Source organism: Nerophis lumbriciformis, linkage group LG10 (genome assembly GCF_033978685.3).
Source record: "Nerophis lumbriciformis linkage group LG10, RoL_Nlum_v2.1, whole genome shotgun sequence".
Lineage (NCBI taxonomy): Eukaryota > Metazoa > Chordata > Actinopteri > Syngnathiformes > Syngnathidae > Nerophis > Nerophis lumbriciformis.
This window is the reverse complement of record NC_084557.2, coordinates 15,252,402-15,279,616: the sequence shown is the minus strand read 5'-3', so window position 1 is coordinate 15,279,616 and position 27,215 is coordinate 15,252,402. Positions and strand designations below refer to the sequence as shown.

Below are 27,215 nucleotides of genomic sequence, written 5' to 3'. Positions count from 1 at the left end.
AACAGAAAAAGTGGAAAAAGTGAAACGCTGTGAATACTTTCCACATACATTGTATAAAAAGTGTGAGTGTTTCTCCAGCATACTTGCCAACTCTCCCGGATTTTCCGGGAGACTCCCGAAATTCAGCGCCTCTCCCGAAAACCTCCCGGGACAAATTTTCTCCCGAAAATCTCCCGAAATTCAGGCGGACTCAGGTCCTCATGGGTTTATTGTTAGGCAGTTTCATTAACGTCCTCCCAGCGCGGCAACAACACACAACAACAGCAGTCACGTTTTTGTATACCGTAAAGCAGTTCGTCTGCCGTAAACAGCAATGTTGTGACACTCTTAAACAGGACAATACTGCCATCTAGTGCATTTGATGAAAGCACTTTTGTGCGTGCCACACATCAATGCATCATCAGAGAGGGTGTTCAGCATGGTTAGAAAAATAGGGACAAAGAATAGAACAAGGATGGACAATTCAACCCTTAACTCAACAATGAGTAGATGAGTGTTATGTGTGTGTATATGTGCAAATAAATGAACACTGAAATTCAAGTATTTATTTATATATATATATATATATATATATATATATATATATAATAATAAATGATAAATGGGTTATACTTGTATAGCGCTTTTCTACCTTCATATATATATATATATATATATATATATATATATATATGTATATATATAATAAAATAGATATATATATATATATATAATAAAATAAATATATATATATATATGTATATATATATAAATATATATACGCCCCCCGCGACCCCAAAAGGGAATAAGCGGTAGAAAATGGATGGATATATATATATATATATATATATATATATATATATATATATATATATACATACATACATTAAAATAAATAAATATATATATATATATATATATATATATATATATATATATAGCTAGAATTCACTGAACGTCAAGTATTTCTTTATATATATATATATATATATATACACATACATACATACATACATACATACATACATACATACATACATACATACATACATACATACACATATATATATATATATATATATATATATATATATATAAATCTTTATATATATGAAATATTTGACTTGGTGAATTCTAGCTGTAAATATACTCCTCCCCTTTTAGCCACGCCCCCACCCCCACCCCCCTCCCGAAATCGGAGGTCTCAAGGTTGGCAAGTATGTTCTCCAGCATCACATATCTATCGTGTGTTGATGTCGGTACGAAATACCTGAAGAAAACACATTATCGGAGAAGCATAAAGGCAAACATGTTAAAAATTGTGGAATTATAACCCCAATTCTTAAAGGTATGTTTGACGTGAATTGTTTCAAACATGTTTTTAACAAGTTACATCACAGATACATTTTGCACAATTAAAAAATTGCACAATTTAACATGTTCAAAAAGGAGTAGAAAGAAGTGAAGCTTGTATTTAATTTTACCCCTTCTCCACATATTATACTGATAATTTAAAACATTTACATTTAGTTCATTTCCTGTGTGAAAAAAAGAAAGGAAGCGGTTGAAAAAAATTTAAATTTCAAGTAAATAATTTAAATGATTGTATTGAATTTAGTACCATACATAGTTCCAAACTTTGTACTTTGTTTCTATATAAATGTTTGTGCCACAAAAAATTCCACAGGTTTATATAGTTCTCAGGATTAATATTTATTATCGCGGATCTTGTTTGCGAATATATTCAAAGACAAACCTGCCTTACTTGTTGAAAGTAGATCGTATTTTAATTGACGATTGCTCTTTTTTAATTACTATGACAGAAAATAATTGGGAACCACTGAGTAAGCCAAATTGCATATTTCTGTTCCAGACTGACCTTGAGTTTGGAGTTGGCATTAAGCATGACATATTTAATTGCTCCCTGGATGTTCTCAGTCCAACTGGCCAACCATGTCACAGAGTTGTCATGCCGAACCTCCTTCCAGCGATGACCAGCAGGAGCCACAGGGGTGCTTGCTTCTCTGTGGGATACACGACGAGAAAAGATCTAATGAACATCCTCTGATGTAATTGACATGTACTGTATGACAAACTTTACAAATTTGCCAGTAAGGAATTGATCAAGGTTTTTTTTTTTTGTAAGCAGGAGAACATGAACTATACTGATTTTCAGAAAGGGGTAACTTGGGAATGGGCCAAGATGCTGCTCCTCACTAGAATTGTTCATCCTTATCATAGATCTGCGCACTACTGAATACCATGCTGGTTGGCTAAAATTTAAAAACGCTTTTGTGTGAAGATAGGAAGCCGCTGCATTGAGTAATATCATACCCTGTTTCCCTGAGGTTGGTTGAGGTAACCATTGTGCTGAATTGCATTACTGATCTGTAAAACTTTCAGAGTTCACACACTGTATTAAGGAACCATTTCACTTTACCTACTTACTTGAAGAAGAGAGTAGAGGTTAAAGTGCAAGTCGCAAACAAATCGTTTGGGAAAATTCAGCTTTTTCTTAAGTCAGTTTACATCATCTTTGCCCATTTCTCACTTGCTGCAGTTGATGATGACATCTTCAGGCTGGATCCTTTTCTTCAGCATGCCCTGTTTAGGATGCTCTCCTCTACCCCTGAACAGCCCTGGAGGCTCAATCTTGAAGTTGCCGATACGTTCTTTGTGGTGGTCCAACAGACAGTAGCCATACTCCTCTATTATCTTCTGATTGGCCTCTTTTAATATCTGTAACAAAGTATATACCGAATTATATAAATATAGGCGTCCATAATTACTAACCAGTGGAACAATACTTTCATATAATAAAACATATGCATACACATGCACGAGGGTATGGGGTGCAGTCAATATTAATATTTTCAAGCAGATACGAGGGTTGACATTAGAGATGTCCGATAATATCGGACTGACGATATTATCGGCCGATAAATGCTTTAAAATGTAAAATCGGAAATTATCGGTATCTGTTTCAAAATTATCGGTATCGTGTTTTAAAAGTAAAATGTATGACTTTTTAAAATGCCTCTGTGTACACGGACGTAGGGGGAAGTACAGAGCGCCAATAAACCTTAAAGGCACTGCCTTTGCGTGCCGGCCCAGTCACATAATATCTACGGCTTTTCACACACACACAAGTGAATGCAAATCATACTTGGTCAACAGCCATACAGGTCACACTGAGGGTGGCCGTATAAACAACTTTCACACTGTTACAAATATGCGCCACACTGTGAACCCGCACCAAACAAGAATGACAAACACATTTCGGGAGAACATCCGCACCGTAACACAACATAAACACAACAGAACAAATACCCAGAACCCCTTGCAGCACTAACTCTTCCGGGATGCTACAATATACACCCCCCGCTACCCCCTAACCCCCACAACAACCCCGCCCACCTCAACCTCCTCATGCTCTCTCAGGGAGAGCATGTCCCAAATTCCAAGCTGCTGTTTTGAGGCATGTTTAACTTCAATAATAAATATGGCAGTGCCATGTTGGCATTTTTTTCCATAACTTGAGTCGATTTATTTTGGAAAACCTTGTTACATTGTTTCATGCACCCAGCGGGGCATAATAATGTGTTAATTCCACAACTGTATATATCGGTATCGGTTGATATCAGAATCGGTAATTAAGAGTTGGACAATATCGGATATCGGCAAAAAAAACATTATCGGACATCTCTAGTTGACATGTTTGACATTTTCGTTTTGAATGGAAGAATCAAAATCAGTCAGTATGGGTGGGGGCCTGCAAATTAGCTTCCTTGACTTTAGAGAAAATTGGCGAATGCAAACACTAAAGCAATGTACTACCTTTGAAAACATACTGTATATGTACTGTATGTACCATGAATTGATTAACGTGGACCCCGACTTGAACAAGTTGAAAAACTTATTCGGGTGTTACCATTTAGTGGTCAATTGTACGGAATATGTACTGTACTGTGCAATCTACTAATAAAAGTTTCAATCAATCAATCAATCAATACCAGCTAGTGGCCGATCGGCTCGATATAACCACTTAACACAGCTTCTTGTCCTTTTAGTCAGTTCTTTAGCCATCACTCCATTTAATTATAATCCACACACTGAAATAAATAACATCTTACTAATTGGGTTGTCAAAAGTATCAATACTTATGTACAACACTTTTTCCTAAGTGAGCCATGTACATTTTCTGTGCGTGAGCGCTGAAAACATTTTTTTTTTAATGAGCCAGTGTTTTCCATTTATTTACATATTCACGGAGGCCTGTCACGAATGCGGATTTGGCAATTCCGTTCATAAATTAGAATGAACTGTGGCAGTATAGCGTAACAGTAGGTGTGGCACAACTCTGCTTTATATCACACTGCATATGCGTCTGATTTGCCAGAGAATAAGAAATGATCTGTGATGCACTATATCAACTTTGACGCTACATTTAGCAAGTAGAGGTACATATTAAACGTGAAAGAGAGGAGTATCTTACGTCATAAGACGTATTCAGTAATCAAATGCAAGCAATTAAAAAAGCATTCGCCAAGCGAGTGAGAGCTGAGATCTGCCACCCCAAGCCCAGGCAATGTGCATTACCACGACATGCAGAAAACCTCCCGAAGCATACAACCCTAACTTCTACAAGTGCTAAGAAAACAGACATTCTTCCATGGTTTGGCAGCACTTTGAATACGACTGGTTTATTTATTTCAACATGAAGGCAAAGTGTGGCCTCTAGGACATTTGCTCAAGGCATCTCTTATTTATGGGCCTCTGGTACATTGTTGGAATAAGACAAACGGAAAAAAACTGCTAAATTGGAAGAATAGAGCCAAAGGCGTAGCATAATGAAAAAAGGCTGAAATGTTAAATACTAATAAGAAAAAAAAAAAAGGAATTTAATTACAAAATTACATGGCGTCACGCTTTCACCAAATTGAAATATTAACAATAATGTTTGCTTTATGGCTTCATGCCATTGCTGTTCTTTTTAGAATGTAAAATAGTTGAGTATTGTTATTTATAAGCATATTTATAAGCACAGTATTTTTTGTTTTGATATACAGGAAGGCTATAGGCCACTGTTTTTTCAATTTTTCAAATATACAAGTTACCTCTGTAATTTAAATTCTGTGCAAAACAATGTTGAAACATTAAATACTTGAGTTTGAAACAGTTTTCAATTAAGTAGTGATTTTAGTTATACCAAGTACATTGGTTCAGTTTAATTATTTTTATCGTGGTATCAAATATTTATTGAGAATCGCGGCAATTCATAGTTAGCGGTGGAGACTCCTGAAATTCTGACATTGTGACAAACCTACAGTACTTACCAATTTGTCTTGCTTGCTCATGTTTTTTCTTTCCTCCACCTTGGCTTTATGCATGGCATGAATCTCTCCAAAATCACATTTTTCAAGATGTCGAATCAACAATCTCTCCTCGTCCGTCATTTCCTTTAACAGGTGCAAAGTTAGACCATGCAAATACATAAAAAACAATAACAGCAGCCTATATTGAAGTTCTATTGTTCAATCCCTTTTAATATTACCAATTATATAAAAAGTAATTCATATTTAGAAAACTCTTCAAAATGTCGCTCATAAAATGGAAGTTAGAATGAACATGTTTGGCAAGAAAGCTGTTGATGGTATTAAACATTGGCAAAGGAAAAAAAGTCAGCCTGATATGTCAGCACACGATAAGGCAGCAGTTTAGTTGAGCTTCAAATCAACTTTTTGAAGTTATTGCTCAAAAGGCTCCTCTCATCAAAGAGATCGCTAACAGGGCACCAATAAAAGGTTGCTCTCGGTGGAGACTTTATGGATCATCACAGACGTTATTGGTGCTAAATGTCAACATGTGGGGCTTGTATCATTACGGCCTCTTACGGTCCAAAAAATGTGATTACTGAATGAAATGGAGGCAAGGGGGACTTTGTCCATATGACCACATATCATCTTTTGAAGTTCTTGCTTTTAGGGTATGTTGGAAAATGACAAATACTGAACAGGACTTTAATTTGTAGCTTGTTGCTTTATCGTATTGAGTTTTTTTTTGTCATCAACTGCTGCTGCTAACGCACATTGTCTGGGGTCAAATGGGTTTAAATGCAAAAGCTGACCTCAAGAGTAACACACTTTACCATGTACACGTTCAAACATCATTAGGGATATCCCGATCCGATATTTGGATCGGATCGGCTGCCGATATTTGCCAAAAATTGCGTATCGGCAAGGCATGGGAAAATGCCGATCCAGATCCAGTTTTAAAAAAAACTCCGGTCCGTGTTTACCATAATTCAATGTGATTATCTTGTGTGATGACTGTATTATGATGATAGTATATATCTGATAGTATATATCTGTATCATGAATCAATTTAAGTGGACCCCGACTTAAACAAGTTGAAAAACGTATTCGGGTGTTACCATTTAGTGGTCAATTGTACGGAATATGTACTTCACTGTGCAACCTACTAATAAAAGTCTCAATCAATCAATCAAAACACATAGAATCATCATACTGCTGTGATTATATGCGTCAAGTGTTCATTCAAGGCTAAGGCAAAATATCGAGATATATATTGTGTATCGCAATATGGCCTTAAAATATCGCAATATTAAAAAAAGGCCATATCGCCCAGCCCTAGTTCAATGATGCCATTTCTGTTTGTCATGTATAATTTTGTCTATTTTGTGTTTATCCTTGAATAAACAGGTCAGTTTCTTGTTACCAACCATTGTGTATTATTCAAACTCCCCTAATTCAGCTGGCTAGTTGTTATCAAGAGTACTAAAACCCTTTTCAACATGATTCTGACAACTAAGTAGGCTAAATAACTTTAAACTTTAATACATGCTCGGATAGGCCAGTATCGGTCAGTATCAGTATCAGTCAGTATCGGTATCGGATCGGAAATGCAAAAACAATATCGGTATCGGATCGGAAGTGCAAAAACCTGGATCGGGACATCCCTAAACATCATAGCTGTATGGACATCTAGTCAGTCATCTAAAGGTGTGTTCCATTTGTACTGGAAAGTCGGAATTTCCGAGTTCCTAGTCAAAATTTCAACTGTAACGTCCCTTGAGGTCGGATTTCTGACTTGGAAAGTCAGAGCATTCTCACCACCCCCGAGTTTGTGTTTAAAGATGGCTGCTCTGGATGTAAACAATAATATCCGCTTTTATAATATCAGTTATTAGCACTTCTGATTAGTTTTTGTCGCAGTAAATCGGTCATATACAATGTATTGTTGGGCATTTATACATGGTAACGTCACTGTACATTAATTTAATGTGGTATGTACCGTATTTTTCGGACTATAAGTCGCAGTTTTTTTTCATAGTTTATGAAAATTGCCTAATGTTTTTTTCCTTCTTTATTATGCATTTTCGGCAGGTGCGACTTATACTCCGAAAAATACGGTATACGCTGTACATCGCTAGCAATAGCGTTTGGGTTTCCTCTTCATCCACTGTGTTTCAGAGAGAGTGCATGTTTTCCCATAAGTTGTTTATATTCAGACAAGCAAGGCTTGTGCAAAAATAGCTTTAGTGGCTGTGGCCACCGTGATTGTCGGCTGTAACGTCATTCCCAGCTCAGACTTTCAACTTCCAAGGTAAATGGAACGCATCATAAGCATGACTGATATAACGATAGTAGGCGTGCACTGAGGGCAGTGGAGCGAGAAGAGGGTTTTTTTTCCGCCTTTAATATAACAGTTTAATTGGATTTGTTCATATGCAGAGAAGCTACTTGTAGGGATTAGCATATCAATGCCTTCACACAAATCATATTTTCAAGTGCATTGAGCACTGAGCAGTGCAATATTAATTCTGCATGATATGACCCTAGGCTTGGCAACTCATCTTGCTAACAAAGGACACCCTGACTGACAAATTTGACACTGTCTTTTTTTATTTATTTTTTTACACACTATTCCAATATCTAAAAAACAACAACATTCTTATTCCGAACCTCGGAAACAGGAAACCAATATTTGATATTATTTTGAAAGAAAACAAAAAGGTTACGCTTTGCTATGACAGACACAGCGTCATGAAAAGTAATACGTTTTAAACACCTTTTCCGTGGTCATATGTATGCACAAGCAGAAAGATGTAATACACGGAAATCAATCAATGACACATTCAGACAACTATTGTAAATAAATATCAATAGTACAGTATCACTTTTACTTTTCAAATGTAAAATAAATGACCACTTTCAGTTTACCTGCCTCCAATCTTTAAAGAAGTTCTCCTGGAAAACCTTTTTAGTGGTGTATTCATGATCTAACATCTGGCTAAAGAACACAGCCACCTCCTCAGCTGCCAGGCTCAGCTTCACTGGCTTACCTGTGGGGGAAAAAAAAACGAGCAAACACTGTGATGTGATAATTTTGTAACAAGATGCCAGAAGATTTAGTTTTGTTTGATGCACTTTGGATTAATTCCACTTTTCACATCACAAGGCTCTTTAATTCACTCAGAAAAGTATTGTGCAAGTGACAGGATAAAAATAAAGTATCAACGTACCAACATACCTGTCAGGCTAATTAATTAATTTATGAAGGACTGTTAAGCACAAAGATCAGCTTTCAAACTGCACTACTTTTCAGCTTCAAAGACAAACATGCACAAGCAGACCAAACCATCTCATTACATAGGCCTTCTGGCTCAGTAACAACTAAAGTTAATCACCCTTTCACCAAATACACATTTACTTGAGAAGATCCATTAATGTTTTAGTAATCGACAACAATCCCCTTGTTCCTTGCTAACAATAGACCTATGGGATCCCAGGAACCTGAACTAAAGTACATCAGTATCCCTTAAAGGCCTACTGAAACCCACTACTACCGACCACGTAGTCTGATATCAATGATGAAATCTAAACATTGCAACACATGCCAATACGGCCGAGTTAGCTTACTAAAGTGCAATTTTAAATTTCGCGCAAAATATCCTGCTGAAAACGTCTCGGTATGATGACGTCTGCGCGTGACGTCACGGATTGTAGAGGACATTTTGGGACAGCATTGTGGCCAGCTATTAGGTCGTCTGTTTTCATCGCAAAATTCCACAGTATTCTGGACATCTGTGTTGGTGAATCTTTTGCAATTTGTTCAATGAACAATGGAGACAGCTAAGAAGAATGCTGTAGGGGGGAAGCGGTGTATTGCGGCAGGTGTTGTGCCGGATAACGCACCCCCGCCGTAGAATGCACCCCCTGACTGTTGTGCCGGATAACATAGCCGGTGTTTCATTGTTTACATTCCCGAAAGATGACAGTCAACCTTTACCATTGGCCTGTGGAGAACTGGGACAACAGAGACTCTTACCAGGAGGACTTTGAGTTGGATACGCAGACGCGGTACCGTGAGTACGCATGCAGCTGCGGCCTCCAAACATTTGATCGCTTGCCCGTACGTGCGTGCCGCTATGTGCATGTCACGTACGTAACTTTGGGGACTTTGGGGAAATATATGTGCTGTATGAACTTTGGGGAGGTGAACGGTACTTTGGGCTGTGGGATTGAGTGTGTTGTGCAGGTGTTTGAGTTGTATTGGACGGGAGGGGGGAGGTGTTTGTTATGCGGGATTAATTTATGGCATATTAAATATAAGCCTGGTTGTGTTGTGGCTAATAGAGTATATATATGTCTTGTGTTTATTTACTGTTTTAGTCATTCCCAGCTGAATATCAGGTCCCACCCGCCTCTCACAGCATCTTCCCTATCTGAATCGCTCCCACTGCCCTCTAGTCCTTCACTCTCACTTTCCTCATCCACAAATCTTTCATCCTTGCTCAAATTAATGGAGAAATCGTCGCTTTCTCGGTCCGAATCGCTCTCGCTGCTGGTGGCCATGATTGTAAACAATTTGCGGATGTGAGGAGCTCCACAACCTGTGACGTCACGCGCATATCGTCTGCTACTTCCGGTACAGGCAAGGCTTTTTTATCAGCGACCAAAAGTTGCGAACTTCATTGTCGATGTTCTCTACTAAATCCTTTCAGCAAAAATATGGCAATATCGCGAAATGATCAAGTATGACACATAGAATGGACCTGCTATCCCCATTTAAATAAGAAAATCGCATTTCAGTAGGCCTTTAAAGTTGCTTATTAATAGAGCAAATGTATCATTCATTTGTTCATTTAAAAACTATTTACAAAATTATTCATTAAAACACTTTTCTTTTTTTTTTTTTTTTAAATCACAGTTGTATTTAACCTCATCAGATGATCATCTTTTATGCCCTCTCAAGTTGCAGGTTGAACCTCAGATTTTCTGTTGCAATGGCTCACTAACTTTCTACATGTACATTTGCATAACGGTGACATGTTTCAATTCATCCTGTGTCATGTAAAATTAATGTACACAGTACATGAGAAGGGCGATAAGAGTGAAAGGGATATTCTGCAAAGTTCATTTTCATATCAAATAAAGTGAAAAGCAGTCTGTAATCTATTTGAAACCGTTTTAAAATAAGTATCTCCCTCTTTAAGGCCAGAAAAAGAAAGTCCTGCAAGGATCATATTTCACCATTCATTTACTTGACTGTGAATGTGGCTGATTGACTGTTTACAACATGTCCATGTTGACGTATAGCAAACAGAATATTACACACTGGAAGCCTCTGTGTGTCTACAGAGGCACAAACTATTGTTCTGTCTTTTTGGTGTGCAAAAAGTGAGGAGATTCACAATTTGCTAAATATTTGGAATATTAGAACACTATCGTGTTGGGTAGATCCCAAAATCTCTTGTTAATACTGACCATTGTAGTAGAAGTGAACCTTGTCTGGTAGAGGCTGGTACTCAGGTGGAAAGTAGGGTCCCTTGTGTTCCAGAAACCTCCATTTTACCCCGTCTTCATACTTTGCTTCCTCCCACCTGATGCAATATGAAGATATTTTTGATAAAGTTAAATTCCTCTTTTAAGAGTGAGACTGTTGGTAACATCGAGCCAGGTTCAAAACAAGTTGAATAAAAGTATTTCCTACCATCGCCAGCGATTCTGTTCCTCCTCTTCCTTCTTTTTGATCTTCAACAGTCTTGCCTCCTTAATCTCGTCTTTTGTCTTCTTTGACGCTTTTGAGACCCGTTGCTCTTCTTCCTCTTTCTTCACCCCGTGTCGAGAAATAAACTGTAGATATAAATTTAACACTTCCTGCATGAACTATGTTTCTTACAGAAGTTATGTCAGATGTGTTATTGATGGAGATGGGTGAAGCGGCAGACAGTTTTACCTGCTCAGCTTTCTTTTTGGTCCTCTTTTTCGGAGCCTCGTTTTCTTCTTTCACTAAATGTTGTCTTCTTTTCTTATTTGAGCTGCTAATACCCAAACACAAACACAATATTAATACCCTAATTAAAGGGGGTTGTTTTCAACCTTTACATGGATGCCTTAATTAAGGGTGCTAACTTTCCAATGTGTTTTAAACATTATATCCCGCCTTCTTGCGGCTTTTAGCACGTAATGACAAAACTACGCCCGTGCATAACATGCACTCATGCATATAATCATGTTTCATCAAACATATATTAACATTGTTGCCCTAGGGGAAACTCGGTAACATATGGCACAATGACAAAGCTTAACCTATTGTTACTATAACAATCTACAAGGTTACCGTATTTTCCGGAGCACAAGTCGCTCCGGAGTATAAGTCGCACCGGCCGAAAATGCATAATAAAGAAGGAAAAAAACATATATAAGTCGCACTGGAGTATAAGTCGCATTTTTGGGGGAAATTTATTTGATAACATTTTTGAAATTTGAAAGGCAATTTAAAATAAATAAAGAATAGTGAACAACAGGCTGAATAAGTGTACGTTATATGAGGCATAAATAACCAACTGAGAACGTGCCTGGTATGTTAACGTAACATATTATGGTAAGAGTCATTCAAATAACTATAACATATAGAACATGCTATATGTTTACCAAACAATCTGTCACTCCTAATCGCTAAATCCCATGAAATCTTATACTTCTAGTCTCTCACGTGAATGAGCTAAATAATATTATTTGATATTTTACGGTAATGTGTTAATAATTTCACACATAAGTCGCTCCTGAGTATAAGTCGCACCCCCAAACTATGAAAAAAACTGCGACTTATGGTCCGAAAAATACGGTAATATAGTTGTCTTTTCTTTCTTCCACTCCATGTATCTTCTTTCTTTCGTATTTCAAATTGTCGTTACATATATGTATTGTTGCATTTTAACAATTGTATTGTTAGTAGATGCAATAATTGTATTATTCATTATCAATAGTGCTATTTCTATTAGTATTTGTATTGCTCCATTTGTAGTGTAATAATGTTCATTGTCATTTCTGTATTTATTTCCGCCATCCTAGTCACTGCTGTTGTGTCCTTGGGCAAGACACTTTACCCACCTGCTCCCGGTGCCACCCACACTGCTTTAAATGTAACTTAGATATTGGGTTTCACTATGTAAAGTGCTTTGAGTCAATAGAGAAAAGCGCTATATAAAAATAATTCACTTCACTATTTCACTAAGTGCTTCTTTGCTATCACTTTTACCATCATATTTGTACATATTCTATTTGCTGATGTTGTTCAATTGTTGTTTGCTCTTGTTGTCGTCTCTCTGTCAATTTCCCCTTCTGTCTTCTTTTTTTTCCTCTTTCTATCCCTTTTTTTTCCTCTTTCTATCTCCTGCTCCGGCCCGGCTGCACCAAATAATAATATATATCCATTTAATAAAGTCAAATACAAATAAGGCAACAAGAGAAGTATCCCACACTTCTCTTTTGTCAAGTAAATGTGCACAGCCGATATGGGCATCTACATCAACAATATGATTTGGCTGAGAACAGCTGGACAGGACGAAAAAAACAAAAAAACATGTCCATTAGCTTTTTGTGATTTTGTGCGCGCGCACACGCTCACTGCATGAGAGTGTGGACGAGACAGCGGTGAGTGACAACCGTAGTTGCCAGATAAATTCATCGGGACGACAGGCAATTTTTGTTCAATATAATGAGTAATTCTGAAAAATATACACACTTAAAAATATATGTTCTGTTAAGTTAATATTGTTACCATAAACTAGCTGCTGGTGGTGGAGTCATATTTATTGGTTTGAAAAATGTAACTGAGTAATTTGCAAACAGCACCTTTAACAAAACGACATGATGGAAAATAACTCTTTTTTGTTGACAACGAATGCATTGGGGAAAAATATAACCACAAAAGTTATTCATCTTACTTACAGACATTATTGCCTGACACTTTACATAACTATAAGTGAGCTCTGCAAGTAAGGCTGCAGCTAACGATTATTTTTCTATCGATTAATCTATAGATTATTTTTTCGATTAATCGCTTAATCTGTAGATTATTTTTTCGATTAATCTATAGATTATTTTTCCTTTTACCGATTATTTTTTTATTTAAAATGAAGATGAAAAAATAAATGTAGGCCAGTTTTTTCAAAAGGCATTTATTTACAAAAAAAAAAAAAGTATGGCCACTCAGTCAACATTGACAACATGACAAAATATTCTGTAACAATGTAAACATTTAAAACTTTTAACATTTAACAAAATTAAAAGTAGCTTATTTGCTTTTTAATGTGCAAATGTAAAATAAACAGTGCAAATCTTAATATTCTGCACTAGTATAAGCATTTCAAAAGTAAAAGTATTGCTTATTTTGCTTTAAAATGTGGAAAAATAAAGATAAACATCCGATACAAAAAAGTGCGTATTTCCTTGAATTGACGCCGGGTATATAGTATTCGCATGCCTCGAATTACTGCCGGATCAAACTCGTTTCGCAAAATAATTAGCGCATGCTTGGCCTTACCGCCGGCTCAGGATTAACGCCGGATCAAACTCGTTTCGAAAAATATTAATTTTATTAGCGCATGTCTGGAATTTTCGCCGGGTCAAACTCGTTCGCAAAATAATTAGCATATGTCTAGAACTTCCGCCGGGTCAAACTCGTCACGTCATGAGTGACACTTCACCTGTCATCATTTTCAAAATGGAGGAGACTGATTTCAATAATTTGAGATGAAGATTAAGAGCTATTCAATAGGATTTAAGGTCCAAGCTATTGAATATGCTAAAAAGAACAGTAAGCAGCTATGTTTTATTAATATACAGTAGCTGCGTGTGTCAAATATGAGTCATTAAATGACTCCCGCCTCCTGGTGGTAGAGGGCGCTAGTGATCCTTCTTGCGACTACCGGTACTGCAGAAGACCGGTACTGCAGAAGACCGGTGCTGCAGAAGAAGACAACAAGCCACAAGAGTGAGCAGCGATCGTTTGCTTGCACTTTTAACATGGAGAATTACATATCTAAAATAAAACAGTTTTCTAAACTGGACTTTCAATCGAAGCAGGAGGTAATACTTAAAGAAATATCTCCATCGAGACAAAGAGACTTTTAAAACTGAAGAAAGATAAGGAAGACTTCTATAAACAAGTTATCAATGCTATTGATCAGAAGCAGCTGCGCATGGACTCATAAGTAAAGGTAAGACCATAATAACGTTTTTTTTAATTAAATGTGCTTTTCATGATGGTATCCTTACATCACTCAAATTTATAAGCACAGGCCTAAATTTACCCCACGCCTTTTGGTAAGCGCAGGAGTGAGAAGAGGTTTTAAATTAATTAGCGCCCCGGCGGCTATTCAAGGAAATACGGTATGCGACGCGTCGACGCACAAAAACGGCGTTGACGTATTTATATAATCGATGACGTCGACTATGTCGACGCGTCGTTTCAGCCTTATCTGCAAGTACATTTTTTTCAATCAATATTTTATAAAAGCCATAACTGTTTAAATTCCTGCAACGGCTAAAAAAAAATTGAATTTCCACTTGATTAGCATTATGAAGGCTTTTCAGACACTTCTCCTTTCTGCAGCCATTCCCACCAAAATACAGTTCACTTTGACTTGTCAAAGTATAATTTGGATCGGCGAATGCTGAACCTGGTTCATGTTTTCTATACAGGGTTGTGTGGGCAATAACTATCAGCAGGGATGGGAGTCCAAAACCAATTCTTGTTGAGAACTGGCTCAGAGGGGTTCCATTCCTGGGAATTATTTGAAGTTTTGTTAACGATTCCCTTATCGATACTTGTGGGTATGCATGACGTCCGCACGCACAGCGCCGATCAGCAGCACAAACTTCAGAATTAATCACGGGAGAGGAAGACGACAGGGCAACTTGCAATACTAGCAAGGTGGATATCGCATTAAATTGACAAAATACTACCATAAACAGCATGGGAACGTTGAATGAATGACGCGCTTTTGATTCCCTCCAAGACAGAAGTAAATCACCACCAGAAGCTGTGGAAAAGTCAAAAAGTTGTTTGCTGTTAATACTGCAGGTAAGTAAAAAACTAACACTGTCTATCATGTTAAAACATGCTATTATTAACTGTAAATGTCAAAAGAATGTTTGAATGTCACAGGGCGAGACATGGGGCGGTATAGCTCGGTTTGTAGAGCGGCCGTGCCAGCAACTTGAGGGTTCCAGGTTCAATACCCGCTTCCACCATCCTAGTCATTGCCGTTGTGTCCTTGGGCAAGACACTTTACCCACCTGCTCCCAGTGCCACCCACACTGGTTTAAATGGAACTTAGATATTGGGTGTCACTATGTAAAAGCGCTTTGAGTCACTAGAGAAAAGCGCTATATAAATATAATTCACTTCACTTCGAGACGGTATCTGACCGGCGGTTTGAACGCTACCTTTTCTGGGTTCTTCAAAGCTGGGTTCTCCACAGCTGGAGACAATGGGATTAGTCAGAAAAATTATGAATGCTGCCTCGACACACATACAATTAATTTTCTGTTAAACTAATGGTTAATTTTCATAGTTGAAAAATTGCAGTGCACATTTATACTTGACTTGCTTGAATTTGCCTTCGAATGATACTTTTAAGTGCTAAGCATACAGTATATACATAAAAAACGTCCTTTTTATTTGAAAAATGTTAAGCATGTTAACATTTGTGTAATTGTCATTTGTCACAGAATTATTTACATTTTATTTTGTTTATTACTACAAAATGCACCTCAAAGACATTTAACAGCATTTAACGCAAGATCTCACCCCGTGGGGTCAAAATGATCACAAGAACGGTGAGCAAAAATCCCAGAATCACACGGGGGGACCTTGTGAATGACCTGCAGAGAGCTGGGACCAAAGTAACAAAGGCTACCATCAGTAACACACTACTCAAATCCTGCAGTGCCAGACGTGTCCCCCTGCTTAAGCCAGTACATGTCCATGCCCGTCTGAAGTTTGTTAGAGAACTTTTGAATGATCCAGAAGAGTATTGGGTAGGGATGTGATAAATGCGTTAAAATGTAACATCGGAAATTATCGGTATCGTTTTTTTTTTTTATCGGTATAATTTTTTTGTTTTGTTTTATTAAATCAACATAAAAAACACAAGATACACTTACAATTAGTGCACCAACCCAAAAAAACTCCCTCCCCCATTTACACTCATTCACACTAATTCACACAAAAGGGTTGTTTCTTTCTGTTGTTAATATTCTGGTTCCTACATTATATATCAATATATATCAATACAGTCTGCAAGGGATACAGTCCGTAAGCACACATGATTGTGCGTGCTGCTTGTCCACTAATAGTACTAACCTTTAACAGTTAGTTTTACTCATTTTCATTAATTACTAGTTTCTATGTAACTGTTTTTATATTGTTTTATATTCATATTGTTTTACTTTTCTTTTTTAATTTATTTATCTTATTTTATTAATTTTTTTTAAAAAGTACCTTATCTTCACCATACCTGGTTGTCCAAATTAGGCATAATATTGTGTTAATTCCACGACTGCATGTATCGGTTGATATCGGAATCGGTTGATATCGGTATCGGTAATCAAAGAGTTGGACAATATCGGATATCGGCAAAAAGCCATTATCGGACATCCCTAGTATTGGGAGAATGTCATATGGTTAGATGAAACCAAAATAGACGTTTTTATAAATGGTTGATGTATATAGGCTGTTGAAGAGGTTAATTTAGCCTACTGATGTGTATTTATAAATGATTGCTATATATAGGCTAGTAAGGTAAAGTTTTGTACCTGATAAGTTTCGGCTACCTTGCTTCTGCAGCCTTCATCAGAGGTGTCACGTGATGTTAGCGTGACGTCAGAAGCAAGGTAGCCGAAACTTGTCAGGTACAAAACTTTACCTTACTAGCCTATATACAGCAATCATTTATAAATACACATCAGTAGGCTAAATGAACCTCTTCAACATACTACAAAATAGACGTTTTTGGTAAAAACTCAACTTGCCATGTCTGGAGGAGATGGAATGATGAGTTGCATCCAAAGAACACCAGACACACTGTGAAGCATGGGGGAGAAAACATGTTTTGGGGCCGTTTTTCTGCAAAGAGACCAGGACGACTGATCCGTGTAAAGGAAAGGGGCCATGTAGTGTGAGATTTTGATTAAAAACCACCTTCCATCAACAAGGGCATTGAAGATGAAACATGGCTGGGTCTTTCAGCATGACAATAATCCCAAACACACCGCCCGGGCAACGAAGGAGTGGCTTCATAAGAAGCATTTTTAGGTCCTGGAGTGGCCCAGCCAGTCTCCAGATCTCAACCCCATAGAAAATCTTTGGAAGGAGTTAAAAGTCTGTGTTGCCCAGCGACAACTCTGACACATCACTGCTCGAGAGGAGATCTGCATGGAGGAATGGGCCAAAATACCAGCAACAGTGTGTGGAAAACCTTGTCAAGACTTATAGAAAATGTTTGACCTCTGTCATTGCCAACAAAGGGTATATCAAGTATTGAGATTAACTTTTGTTATTGACCAAATACTTATTTTCCACCATAATTTGCAAATAAATTCTTAAAAAATCAGACAGTGATTTTCTGGATTTTTTTTTCTCATTTTGTCTCATCTTTTTAAGTGGGAGAATTTGCACAATTGGTGACTGATCAAATACTTTTTTGCTCTACTGTATGTAGGAAAGAGGGGCTGGGAGTTATTTACAAAAGAGAACCAAATGAGATTATTTTCCTTGTGAGATAAGGGAGTTACATTTCTCACCGCCAAAAACAAAACGTATAGATTTAACAGGTTTACATCTTAATATGTGTACACCTGGGAGAAAGTGAATAGGACACGTTTAATTTTTCCTGCCATGATGCCATCAGCAGGCGAGTGATCCATTCTGACATCTACATAACTAAGTTAAAGCTAGTTCTTGTACCGTGTTTATTCTTTACAAAAAAATGAATAAGTAATTTTCTCTGCCTCAAGGAATCGTTTATTTTCAATGGTGAATCGAAAGGCTTGACAACTCTGAATGTGGTCCGCCGCATTTACGTCACACGCGCAGCAAAAAAAAGAGTACCGTATTTTTCCGACTATAAGTCACAGTTTTTTTTCATGGTTTGGCTGGGCTCCAGTGCGACTTATATGTTTTTTTCCTTTTTTATTATGCATTTTCGGCAGGTGCGACTTATACTCCGAAAAATACGGTAAGTGTATGAAGCATTTCCTATTTAGTTGAGGTGGATATTTATTAACACATGAAAGGCTCCAACCCTCTTACAATCCTGAGAGAGACAAGTGGTAGAAAATGGAGGGATGGATGACATTTGCCCTGCCACATACATTTATTTGCTGCATCCGGTTCTCTACGCTCAAACAAATTATGATGAAAGCATGCATCATAACTACATTGCACAACACACATGCATAGTGTATTGCCAGAGACGTAGCACAAACATTTTTTTTTTGCCTGAAAGACATTTATTGGCATTGACCTGTGGAGCGAAATATGACTAACTACATCATTCCTGACCATAAGATCATGCTACTTTTGTGTTAAACAAATGCTTCATAAGTAGTCTAAATAAAACAAACTTTAAAGAGGCCTTATCTTTTATACTTTTTATTTTAGTCAACTGAATTATCTGTAATTTTAGCTGACTAAAATGTGTACTGTAATTTAATTGACTAAAACTAAATACATTTAAAATTAGACAAACACATTTTTGTCAGAAGACTGACTAAAACGACATTAAAAACTTGTCAAAATGATCACTGGTTGACTTACTTTAATGTGTCACTGGTGGGAGCCTCTGCAGGTTCATCTTTGATGAGTTTTCTTTTCACTCCTTTCTTCTTTGTGGTGAAGTCGCTGTCTTCTGGCTCCCTATTGCAAGAAAATATAGATTTGACACAAATCTATATTAAGTGTGTCTGTGACTCATTCTTCGAGTTGTTACAGTGAATGCGCAGAATCAACTATGCCTCCAAAGTCACTTTTAGTTTAAACCACTGTCTCACATTAACATCAGCATCATATATACTTTACAACCCTCCAGTAGTCAAGATTGTGTATCTTTTTTTTTTTTTTGCCTTCTTTCTCAACCCTAAATCTCTACCTTAAACCTCTTCTTAGGCTTTTGGCCTCCGTTTTGTGCGTTCACCTCGAGCAAGGGGATGTCCCAATTCTCCTTTGAAGTTAAGTGAGTCACTTTACTCGTCAAGCTGAGAACAGCACAGCACAGCACACGTCCCCCCCCCACCCCCTCACAATAACAGCGCAGTGCGCCACATCTGGTCTGACTGTGCTAACAAAATAAAGGTTTCAAAAAAGTACCTTGCACAAGCATAATGTACTTAAAGCACTTTTTGATACATTTACAAAATTATGCTTTAACCTAAAATACTGGTATTTGTAAATGTATTACACCAATAGATGTGAGGATTTTTGCATTAACAAACATGTTTAGACTGAAAAAAATTTAAATTGAAAAAATAGTATTGTTTTTTTATATCGCTATTATTTAAATGTATGGCTATTATTTTACTTCATGTGGTTTATTCGTCACTAAATTATATTCAGGGTTTTTTTTTTCTTAAACTATATTTAAAGTTGCATTTGGTGGCACACACAAATACTAATGTTTTCAAATTATTGAATAATCGGGTAATTAATCATGATTACAATATCAATCAAAATAATTGCAATTATTATTTGTGTTATAATCATCCAGCCCTACATATAGCAGACTCGGCAAAAACAGCCCGACCGCAGCGGTGTCAGCCGGCACTCTGAAGCGGAATTCAGCTTCAGCACCAAAATAACATCCACACAGCAAACACTGTTCCGTGAAAATATCAGCCTTGCCCACTGAGTCTTGTGCAAACATACGCGTCAGTTGCTGTCAATTCTGATCTTTTTGGTCCATCATCCATGTGCAATAAACTAGTTTATAGTTCCTATTGTTACAGTACGGAAAATCAGTCTGTAGGAGACATCGCATAAATCTGGACTCCAAGTAAATGCTGTACAATATTACATTATTTCATCAAACACCCCTAGGTGTTTGTAATAACTTCTATTGTATTGATTTGTATAAGATATGTATCTAAAAGTTTTTTTTTTCTTAAGTAGGTTGCACATTAAAATTATGCTGTTTTGGGTGGTGCCAACCAATTGATTTGAATGCATTTTAAATACAAGTGGCTGATTTGAAATACGAGTCTTTTGAGTTACGAGTTGGGTCATGAAACCAATTGAGCTCGTACGTTGAAGTAACAGTAAGTAGCAATTGCCCTAAGACTTTCCCTAAAATATATAAAAACTGGTCTAATATGGACTTTTCTGTTTACATTTCTTTGACCTAATGTGTGCTAGAATGCGTTCAACTTTTGTTTAGAATCAGCTACTTTCACGACTTCTGACGCAACTTTCTTCTCATTCATGTGTATACATATGTGTATAAACATATATACATATACGTGTATAAACATATATACACACATATACATGTATAAACACACATATACCGTATTTTTCGGACTATAAGTCGCAGTTTTTTTCATAGTTTGGCCGGGGGTGCGACTTATACTCAGGAGCGACTTATGTGTGAAATTATTAACACATTACTGTAAAATATCAAATATTATTATTTAGCTCATTCACGTAAGAGACGAGACGTATAAGATTTTATCAGATTTAGCGATTAGGAGTGACAGATTGTTTGGTAAACGTATAACATGTTCTATATGTTATAGTTATTTGAATGACTCTTACCATAATATGTTACGTTAACATACCAGGCACGTTCTCAGTTGGTTATGCGTCATATAACGTACACTTATTCAGCCTGTTGTTCACTATTCTTTATTTATTTTAAATTGCCTTTCAAATGTCTATCCTTGGTGTTGGGTTTTATCAAACAAAAAAAATGCGATTTATACTCCAGTGCGACTTATGTTTTTTTTTTTCTTTAGTATGCACTTTCGGCTGGTGCGACTTATACTCCGAAAAATACGATACACACACATATATTTTTTTTTATATATCATAATTTGTCAAATATGGCAAGATATGAACAATGCAGTTACTGGGAGTACTATATTGAAGCCCTCTAAAAACACCTAAAAACCACTGAAAATACTCCATTTACGTCTCGAGACCTAAATATAAACCAAGTCTTTGGGATATCGTTATTATAAGCGCTTACGCAGACAAACTACTATTAGCGGCGTTGTGATCACAGAGCAGTAACTAGCTTATACAACTACAATGTTGACCTACTGAGCTGCTGCATCGCTTCGGAGTAGGTGAAAGTTAATTCTAGGTTATAAATCATGCCTCTCACTTGTATAGTAAGTAGAAGGTTGTGGCCGTAAATCAAGACGTTGGTCAACTTTGACTTTCAACTTAGACCCGGAGATGACGAAAAGGCGCTAATTTGCGAAAACCTTTTTTTTTTTTGTACCTGCGTGAGAATTATTATTTCTTCATCAAAATGGAAAGATATGAACATCCCATCAGTCGACATCCCAGTGAGAGCAGACATTGTTGTAGGTGGTTGTTTCATTACTTGCTCCACTTAGCAATATTTATGCATGATGCTTAGTGTTTCACAAAAGCTGGATCTGTTTAGCAGTTTCTAAAACTTGTAGCTTGTCCTCCATATATTCAGGCTCAAAAATATAAGGTTCTTGGCTCACAAAGTCTGCCATTATTAGTAATAGTTATAAATGATAAATGGGTTGTACTTATATAGCGCTTTTCTACCTTCAAGGTACTCAAAGCGCTTTGACACTACTTCCACATTTACCCATTCACACACACATTCACACACTGATGGAGGGAGCTGCCATGCAAGGCGCTACCAGCACCCATCAGGAGCAAGGGTGAAGTGTCTTGCTCAGGACACAACGGACATGACGAGGTTGGTACTAGGTGGGGATTGAACCAGGGACCCTCGGGTCGCGCACGGCCACTCTTCCACTGCGCCACGCTGTCCCAATAGTTCAATTTTGTTGAAGAAAATAATGAATATTGTGGCACTTTTGTGAAATTAATAGGCCACTGTATGCTTAAAATGACCAAAATATGTAAATACCACGTGTTATTATGAATGTCTGTCACTACATTACATATATACTTAGTCTGTATATGAAATGTTGGAGGTTTTTTAGAGCGCTTTATAGGAGGAATAGAGCAAATCCAATTCCCTCCACTGTTAGCTGACTTTGGCTCGTGTTTATTCTACTAGTTAGAATGCATAAGAAAAACGTGTATGCTTGTCTTACATAAGAATTGTGAATAAGCACAATTCCCCAAAAAGTTTGAAATTTAAAACCCTACCTGTTACTGTTGGGTGATTTCAGCATCTCAGCCTGTGGTGGTTTCACCTGCTGGGAAATAGATGAAAACAGCAATATTGTCACTTATTGTACATGAAAATCTTAGGATGTGATATATTGTTTTGGGTGTTTTTTTTATCCATCCATCCATCCATTTTCTACCGCTTAATCCCTTCGGGTCGCGGGGGGCGCTGTAGCCTATCTCAGCTACAATCAGGTGGACAAGTTGCCTCCTCATCACAGGGTCAACACAGATAGACAGACAACATTCACACTCACATTCACACACTAGGGTCAATTTAGTGTTGCCAATCAACCTATCCCCAGGTGCATGTTTTTGGAGGTGGGAGGAAGCTGGAGTACCCGGAGGGAACCCACGCAGTCACGGGGAGAACATGCAAACTCCACACAGAAAGATCCCGAGCCCGGGATTGAACCCACGACTGCTCAGGACCTTTTTTTTTTTAATGGCGATCAATCTCCCTTTGTCTCTTTCTTTCGCACTGTGTGTGCGCTCTGTCTTTTACTTGAAAGCACTTATTGGCACATAGTTTTATTACAACATTATTATACTTTGACTTGAAAATCCGGACAAAATGTTCAAATGATGTATTTAGGAATTTAACAATTGCAGGTATTAATAATAAACTGCGCAAAAACTCCAAAAAATATTACCGTTTTCAATTAAAATGATTGAAAACCGTGAAAACCTCAGTGTCAGACTCACACCACCACCTGATAAGACACCTTTCAGGTTAACCCCTACAAAGGACCAACACCCGCAAAGCTGCAGGCCCAGACAACATCCGAGGACGTGTACTGAGAGGGACTGTCGCCACCAACTGACTAAGGTGCTAGTGAACTGCCAACCTGCTTGAGGACAGTGTCCATCATTCCTGTACTAAAGAGCTCTACAGTGACAGGTATGAATGATGGGCCAGATTAAAACCTCCATCAATTTTACCATGGACCCTCCTCACCAGTTCACCTACAGGAAGAACCGCTCCACTGATGACATGATCTCATCAGTGGTCCACACAGTCCTCACCCACCCAGAGAGCAAGAACCCCTGTTTTTCCTGGACTTTAATGCCGCCTTCACCACTATTCTCCCACAGACCCTAGTGAAGAAGCTGGACATGCTAGGGGTGAATCTCTCACAGAGGAACTGGATGCTAGATATCCAGCTTTGGAAAGGTTCCCCAGCTTCTGGTATCTTGGGGTTCAACTATCCAAGGACCTCACCTGGAGCCACAACACCTTATGTCTGCTTAAGGCACACCAGTGCCTCGACCGCCTCAGAAAGCTGCAGCGTGCTGGACTAGGGAGCTCAATACTTAGGAGCTTCTACAGATGTACGCTGGAGAGCACCCTCTGGACCAGCAAATTGGTGTGACAAAGCAGTATTTGAAAAGTATATGATTGAGAAGACCCATCCATCCATTTTCTACCGCTTATTCCCTTTGGGGTCGCTGGAGCCTATCTCAGCTGCAATCGGGCGGAAGGCGGGGTACACCCTGGACAAGTCGCCACCTCATCGCAGGGCCAACACAGATAGACAGACAACATTCACACACTAGGGCCAATTTAGTGTTGCCAATCAACTTATCCCCAGGTGCATGTCTTTGGAGGTGGGAGGAAGCCGGAGTACCCGGAGGGAACCCACGCAGTCACGGGGAGAACATGCAAACTCCACACAGAAAAATCCCGAGCCCGGGATTGAACCCAAGACTACTCAGGACCTTTGTATTGTGAGGCAGATGCACTAACCCCTCTTCCACCGTGCTGCCTGATTGAGAAGACAATGAATATTTTTGAGCAGCTTAAAGAAAGACTTTGATACAAATATGTTAAATCCCTGCACCACTTGGAGAGATTTATGCTACAAAAACCATCTACAATTTAACCTATGATGCAGAGACATGGAGATTATGGCAACAAGCCTTAACATAAAAAAACCCACATGAGAACCACTAACGCAGAAAAAGTCATTACCAAAGCACGAAAATAACTAATGAAGAAAAGGATACAGACCACAGCGAACAAGATTGGCACGAGCAAGCGGCAGCGAAAATGGACAACTTCCAGCAAATCTTCCCAACAGCACACGATACAAAAAATGTTAATAGAAACACAACTTAAAATAATCTACGAACAAGAATTTCCAATACCTAAAGGACGCCAGATAAATTTAAAAAGCTTAACCACAGAAAAAGAAAAAAAGGAGACACACATGAACACAAACGAAAAGTGGGTCTGCATCCCTCTCATCGCTCGCTCAAACAGAAAAGAGTGTACTCTAACGCGGTCCAAACTTCGCCATCACGCCAAAATAGTTGCCAAAAGAAGATTTCATTTTAGCTACAGAATTGGCGCCTCAGAAAATAACCGAGCAGAGGCAGAAGGCAGTGGCAGGGGTATTAAAAACAGCAAAACTCCAAGCTAAGTACCATCACAGAAAAGGAAAGACGAGCTATAATTACACTCAATAGACAAAAACATCACCATCATCCTAGCAGACAAAAGGAAGAACTACAGTAATAATGGACATTCTTGCATATGAAAAACAAATGGAAACAATGCTAAAAGATAACATGTACATGATATTAAAAAAAAGTCCCACAGAAGAATAGAAAAAAAAAATGCTCAAGACTCTCTTCAAACCATTAGTCAAAAGCAAAAAAATAACACGAGATCAAGATGTATTTTTAACACCCACAGCGAATGTCACACCAAGAATTTACAGCACCCTCAAAATTCCCCCCAAAAAGATACCCCACTATACCCAATAGTAGACAGTATAGGTTCCGTTACATATCTATCCATTTTCTACCGCTTGTCCCTTTCATGGTCACGGGGGGGTGCTGGAGCCTATCTCAGCTGCATTCGGGTGGAAGGCGGGGTAGACCCTGGACAAGTCGCCAGCACTTCGCAGGGCCAACACAGATAGACAGACAACATTCACACTCACATCCACACACTATGGCCAATTTTTAGTGTTGCCAATCAACCTATCCCCAGGTGCATGTCTTCGGAGGTGGGAGGAAGCCGGAGTACCCGGAGGAAACCCACGCAGTAACGGGGAGAACATACAAACTCCACACAGATAATTTATCAAAAGCGCTCGTTGAAATAATAAAACCCCTCCTTGCACTCACAATACCACTGCGAAAATTCTAATCAACTCGCACGGGATCTCAACACAATAAAATTGGAACCAGATGAAATGTTAATTTCACTTGATGTCATTTCGTTGTTCACCAAAACCCCAATGGATAACAATCTGCATATAGTCAAAAAATGCATCAGGACTTGAAAAGAAAAAACAACCAGGTAGACTTGACATGTCTGCCTGGTGGGTCACGCCTGTAAGTACAGCTGATAGGCAACACCAGTGGTCAGTTGACCCTTCTGAAGAAGACTGCAGATGACAGCCAAAGCATGTCAGGTAAAAATTCCATTTAATATACTAAAAATATTGTCTGACTAAAAGAAAATGTGAAAAGTATTAAAGGGGAACATTATCACAATTGCAGAATGGTTAAAACCATTAAAAATCAGTTCCCAGTGGCTTATTATATTTTTCGAAGTTTTTTTCAAAATGTTACCCATCACGCAATATCCCTAAAAAAAGCTTCAAAGTGCCTGATTTTAACCATCGTTATAAACACCCGTCCATTTTCCTGTGACGTCACATAGTGAAGCAAACACAAACAAACATGGCGGAAAGAACAGCAAGCTATAGCGACATTAGCTCGGATTCAGATTCGGATTTCAGCGGCTGAAGCGATTCAACAGATTACGAATGTATTGAAACGGATGGTTGTAGTGTGGAGGCAGGTAGCAAAAACGAAATTGAAGAAGAAACTGAAGCTATTGAGCCATATCGGTTTGAACCGTATGCAAGCGAAACCGACGAAAACGACACGACAGCCAGCGACACGGGAGAAAGCGAGGACGAATTCGGCGATCGCCTTCTAACCAACGATTGGTATGTGTTTGTTTGGCATTAAAGGAAACTAACAACTATGAACTAGGTTTACAGCATATGAAATACATTTGGCAACAACATGCACTTTGAGAGTGCAGACAGCCCAATTTTCATCAATTAATATAATCTGGAGACATACCCTCATCCGCGCTCTTTTCCTGAAAGCTGATCTGTTCAGTATTAGAGTTGATTTCAGCAGGCCAGGGAAGCTAGGGTCGATAGGGGGTTTAGCTCGCTCGTCTGCGGGAATAAACTGCCGCCATTGCTTGCCATGCTACCGAGGTCCTTTGTCCCTGAATTGCTCTCACACTCCGGCAGATTCAATGGGGGTCTGGCGGCAGATTTCTTTGACTTTATCGTTGGAAATGCATCTGCTTTGAGTGTTGCAGGATATCCACACATTCTTTCCATCTCTGTCGTAGCATAGCTTTCGTCGGTAAAGTGTGCGGAACAAACGTCCAATTTCTTGCCACTTTCGCATCTTTGGGCCACAGGTGCAACTTGAATCCGTCCCTGTTCGTGTTGTTACACCCTCCGACAACACACAGACGAGGC

The 27,215-nt window shown here is 38.2% G+C and overlaps 1 protein-coding gene across 5 annotated transcripts in view; it reads right to left on the bottom strand.

Moving 5' to 3' along the window:
* Positions 1-27,215, bottom strand: part of LOC133612619 (DNA topoisomerase I, mitochondrial) — a 70,320-nt gene that overhangs the window by 26,265 nt on the left and 16,840 nt on the right. For 3 of the 5 annotated variants that reach the window (XM_061970199.2, XM_061970198.2, XM_061970202.2), the window contains 9 exons: positions 22,672-22,721; positions 19,114-19,212; positions 11,242-11,326; positions 10,996-11,138; positions 10,770-10,885; positions 8,223-8,344; positions 5,316-5,438; positions 2,531-2,718; positions 1,859-2,003 (listed from right to left, as the gene is read on the bottom strand). In XM_061970199.2, coding sequence (XP_061826183.1) covers positions 1,859-2,003; positions 2,531-2,718; positions 5,316-5,438; positions 8,223-8,344; positions 10,770-10,885; positions 10,996-11,138; positions 11,242-11,326; positions 19,114-19,212; positions 22,672-22,721 — 1,071 coding nt within the window. The remainder of the gene's footprint in view (positions 1-1,858; positions 2,004-2,530; positions 2,719-5,315; positions 5,439-8,222; positions 8,345-10,769; positions 10,886-10,995; positions 11,139-11,241; positions 11,327-19,113; positions 19,213-22,671; positions 22,722-27,215) is intronic. The other 2 variants (XM_061970201.2, XM_061970200.2) reach the window with 2 other exon arrangements.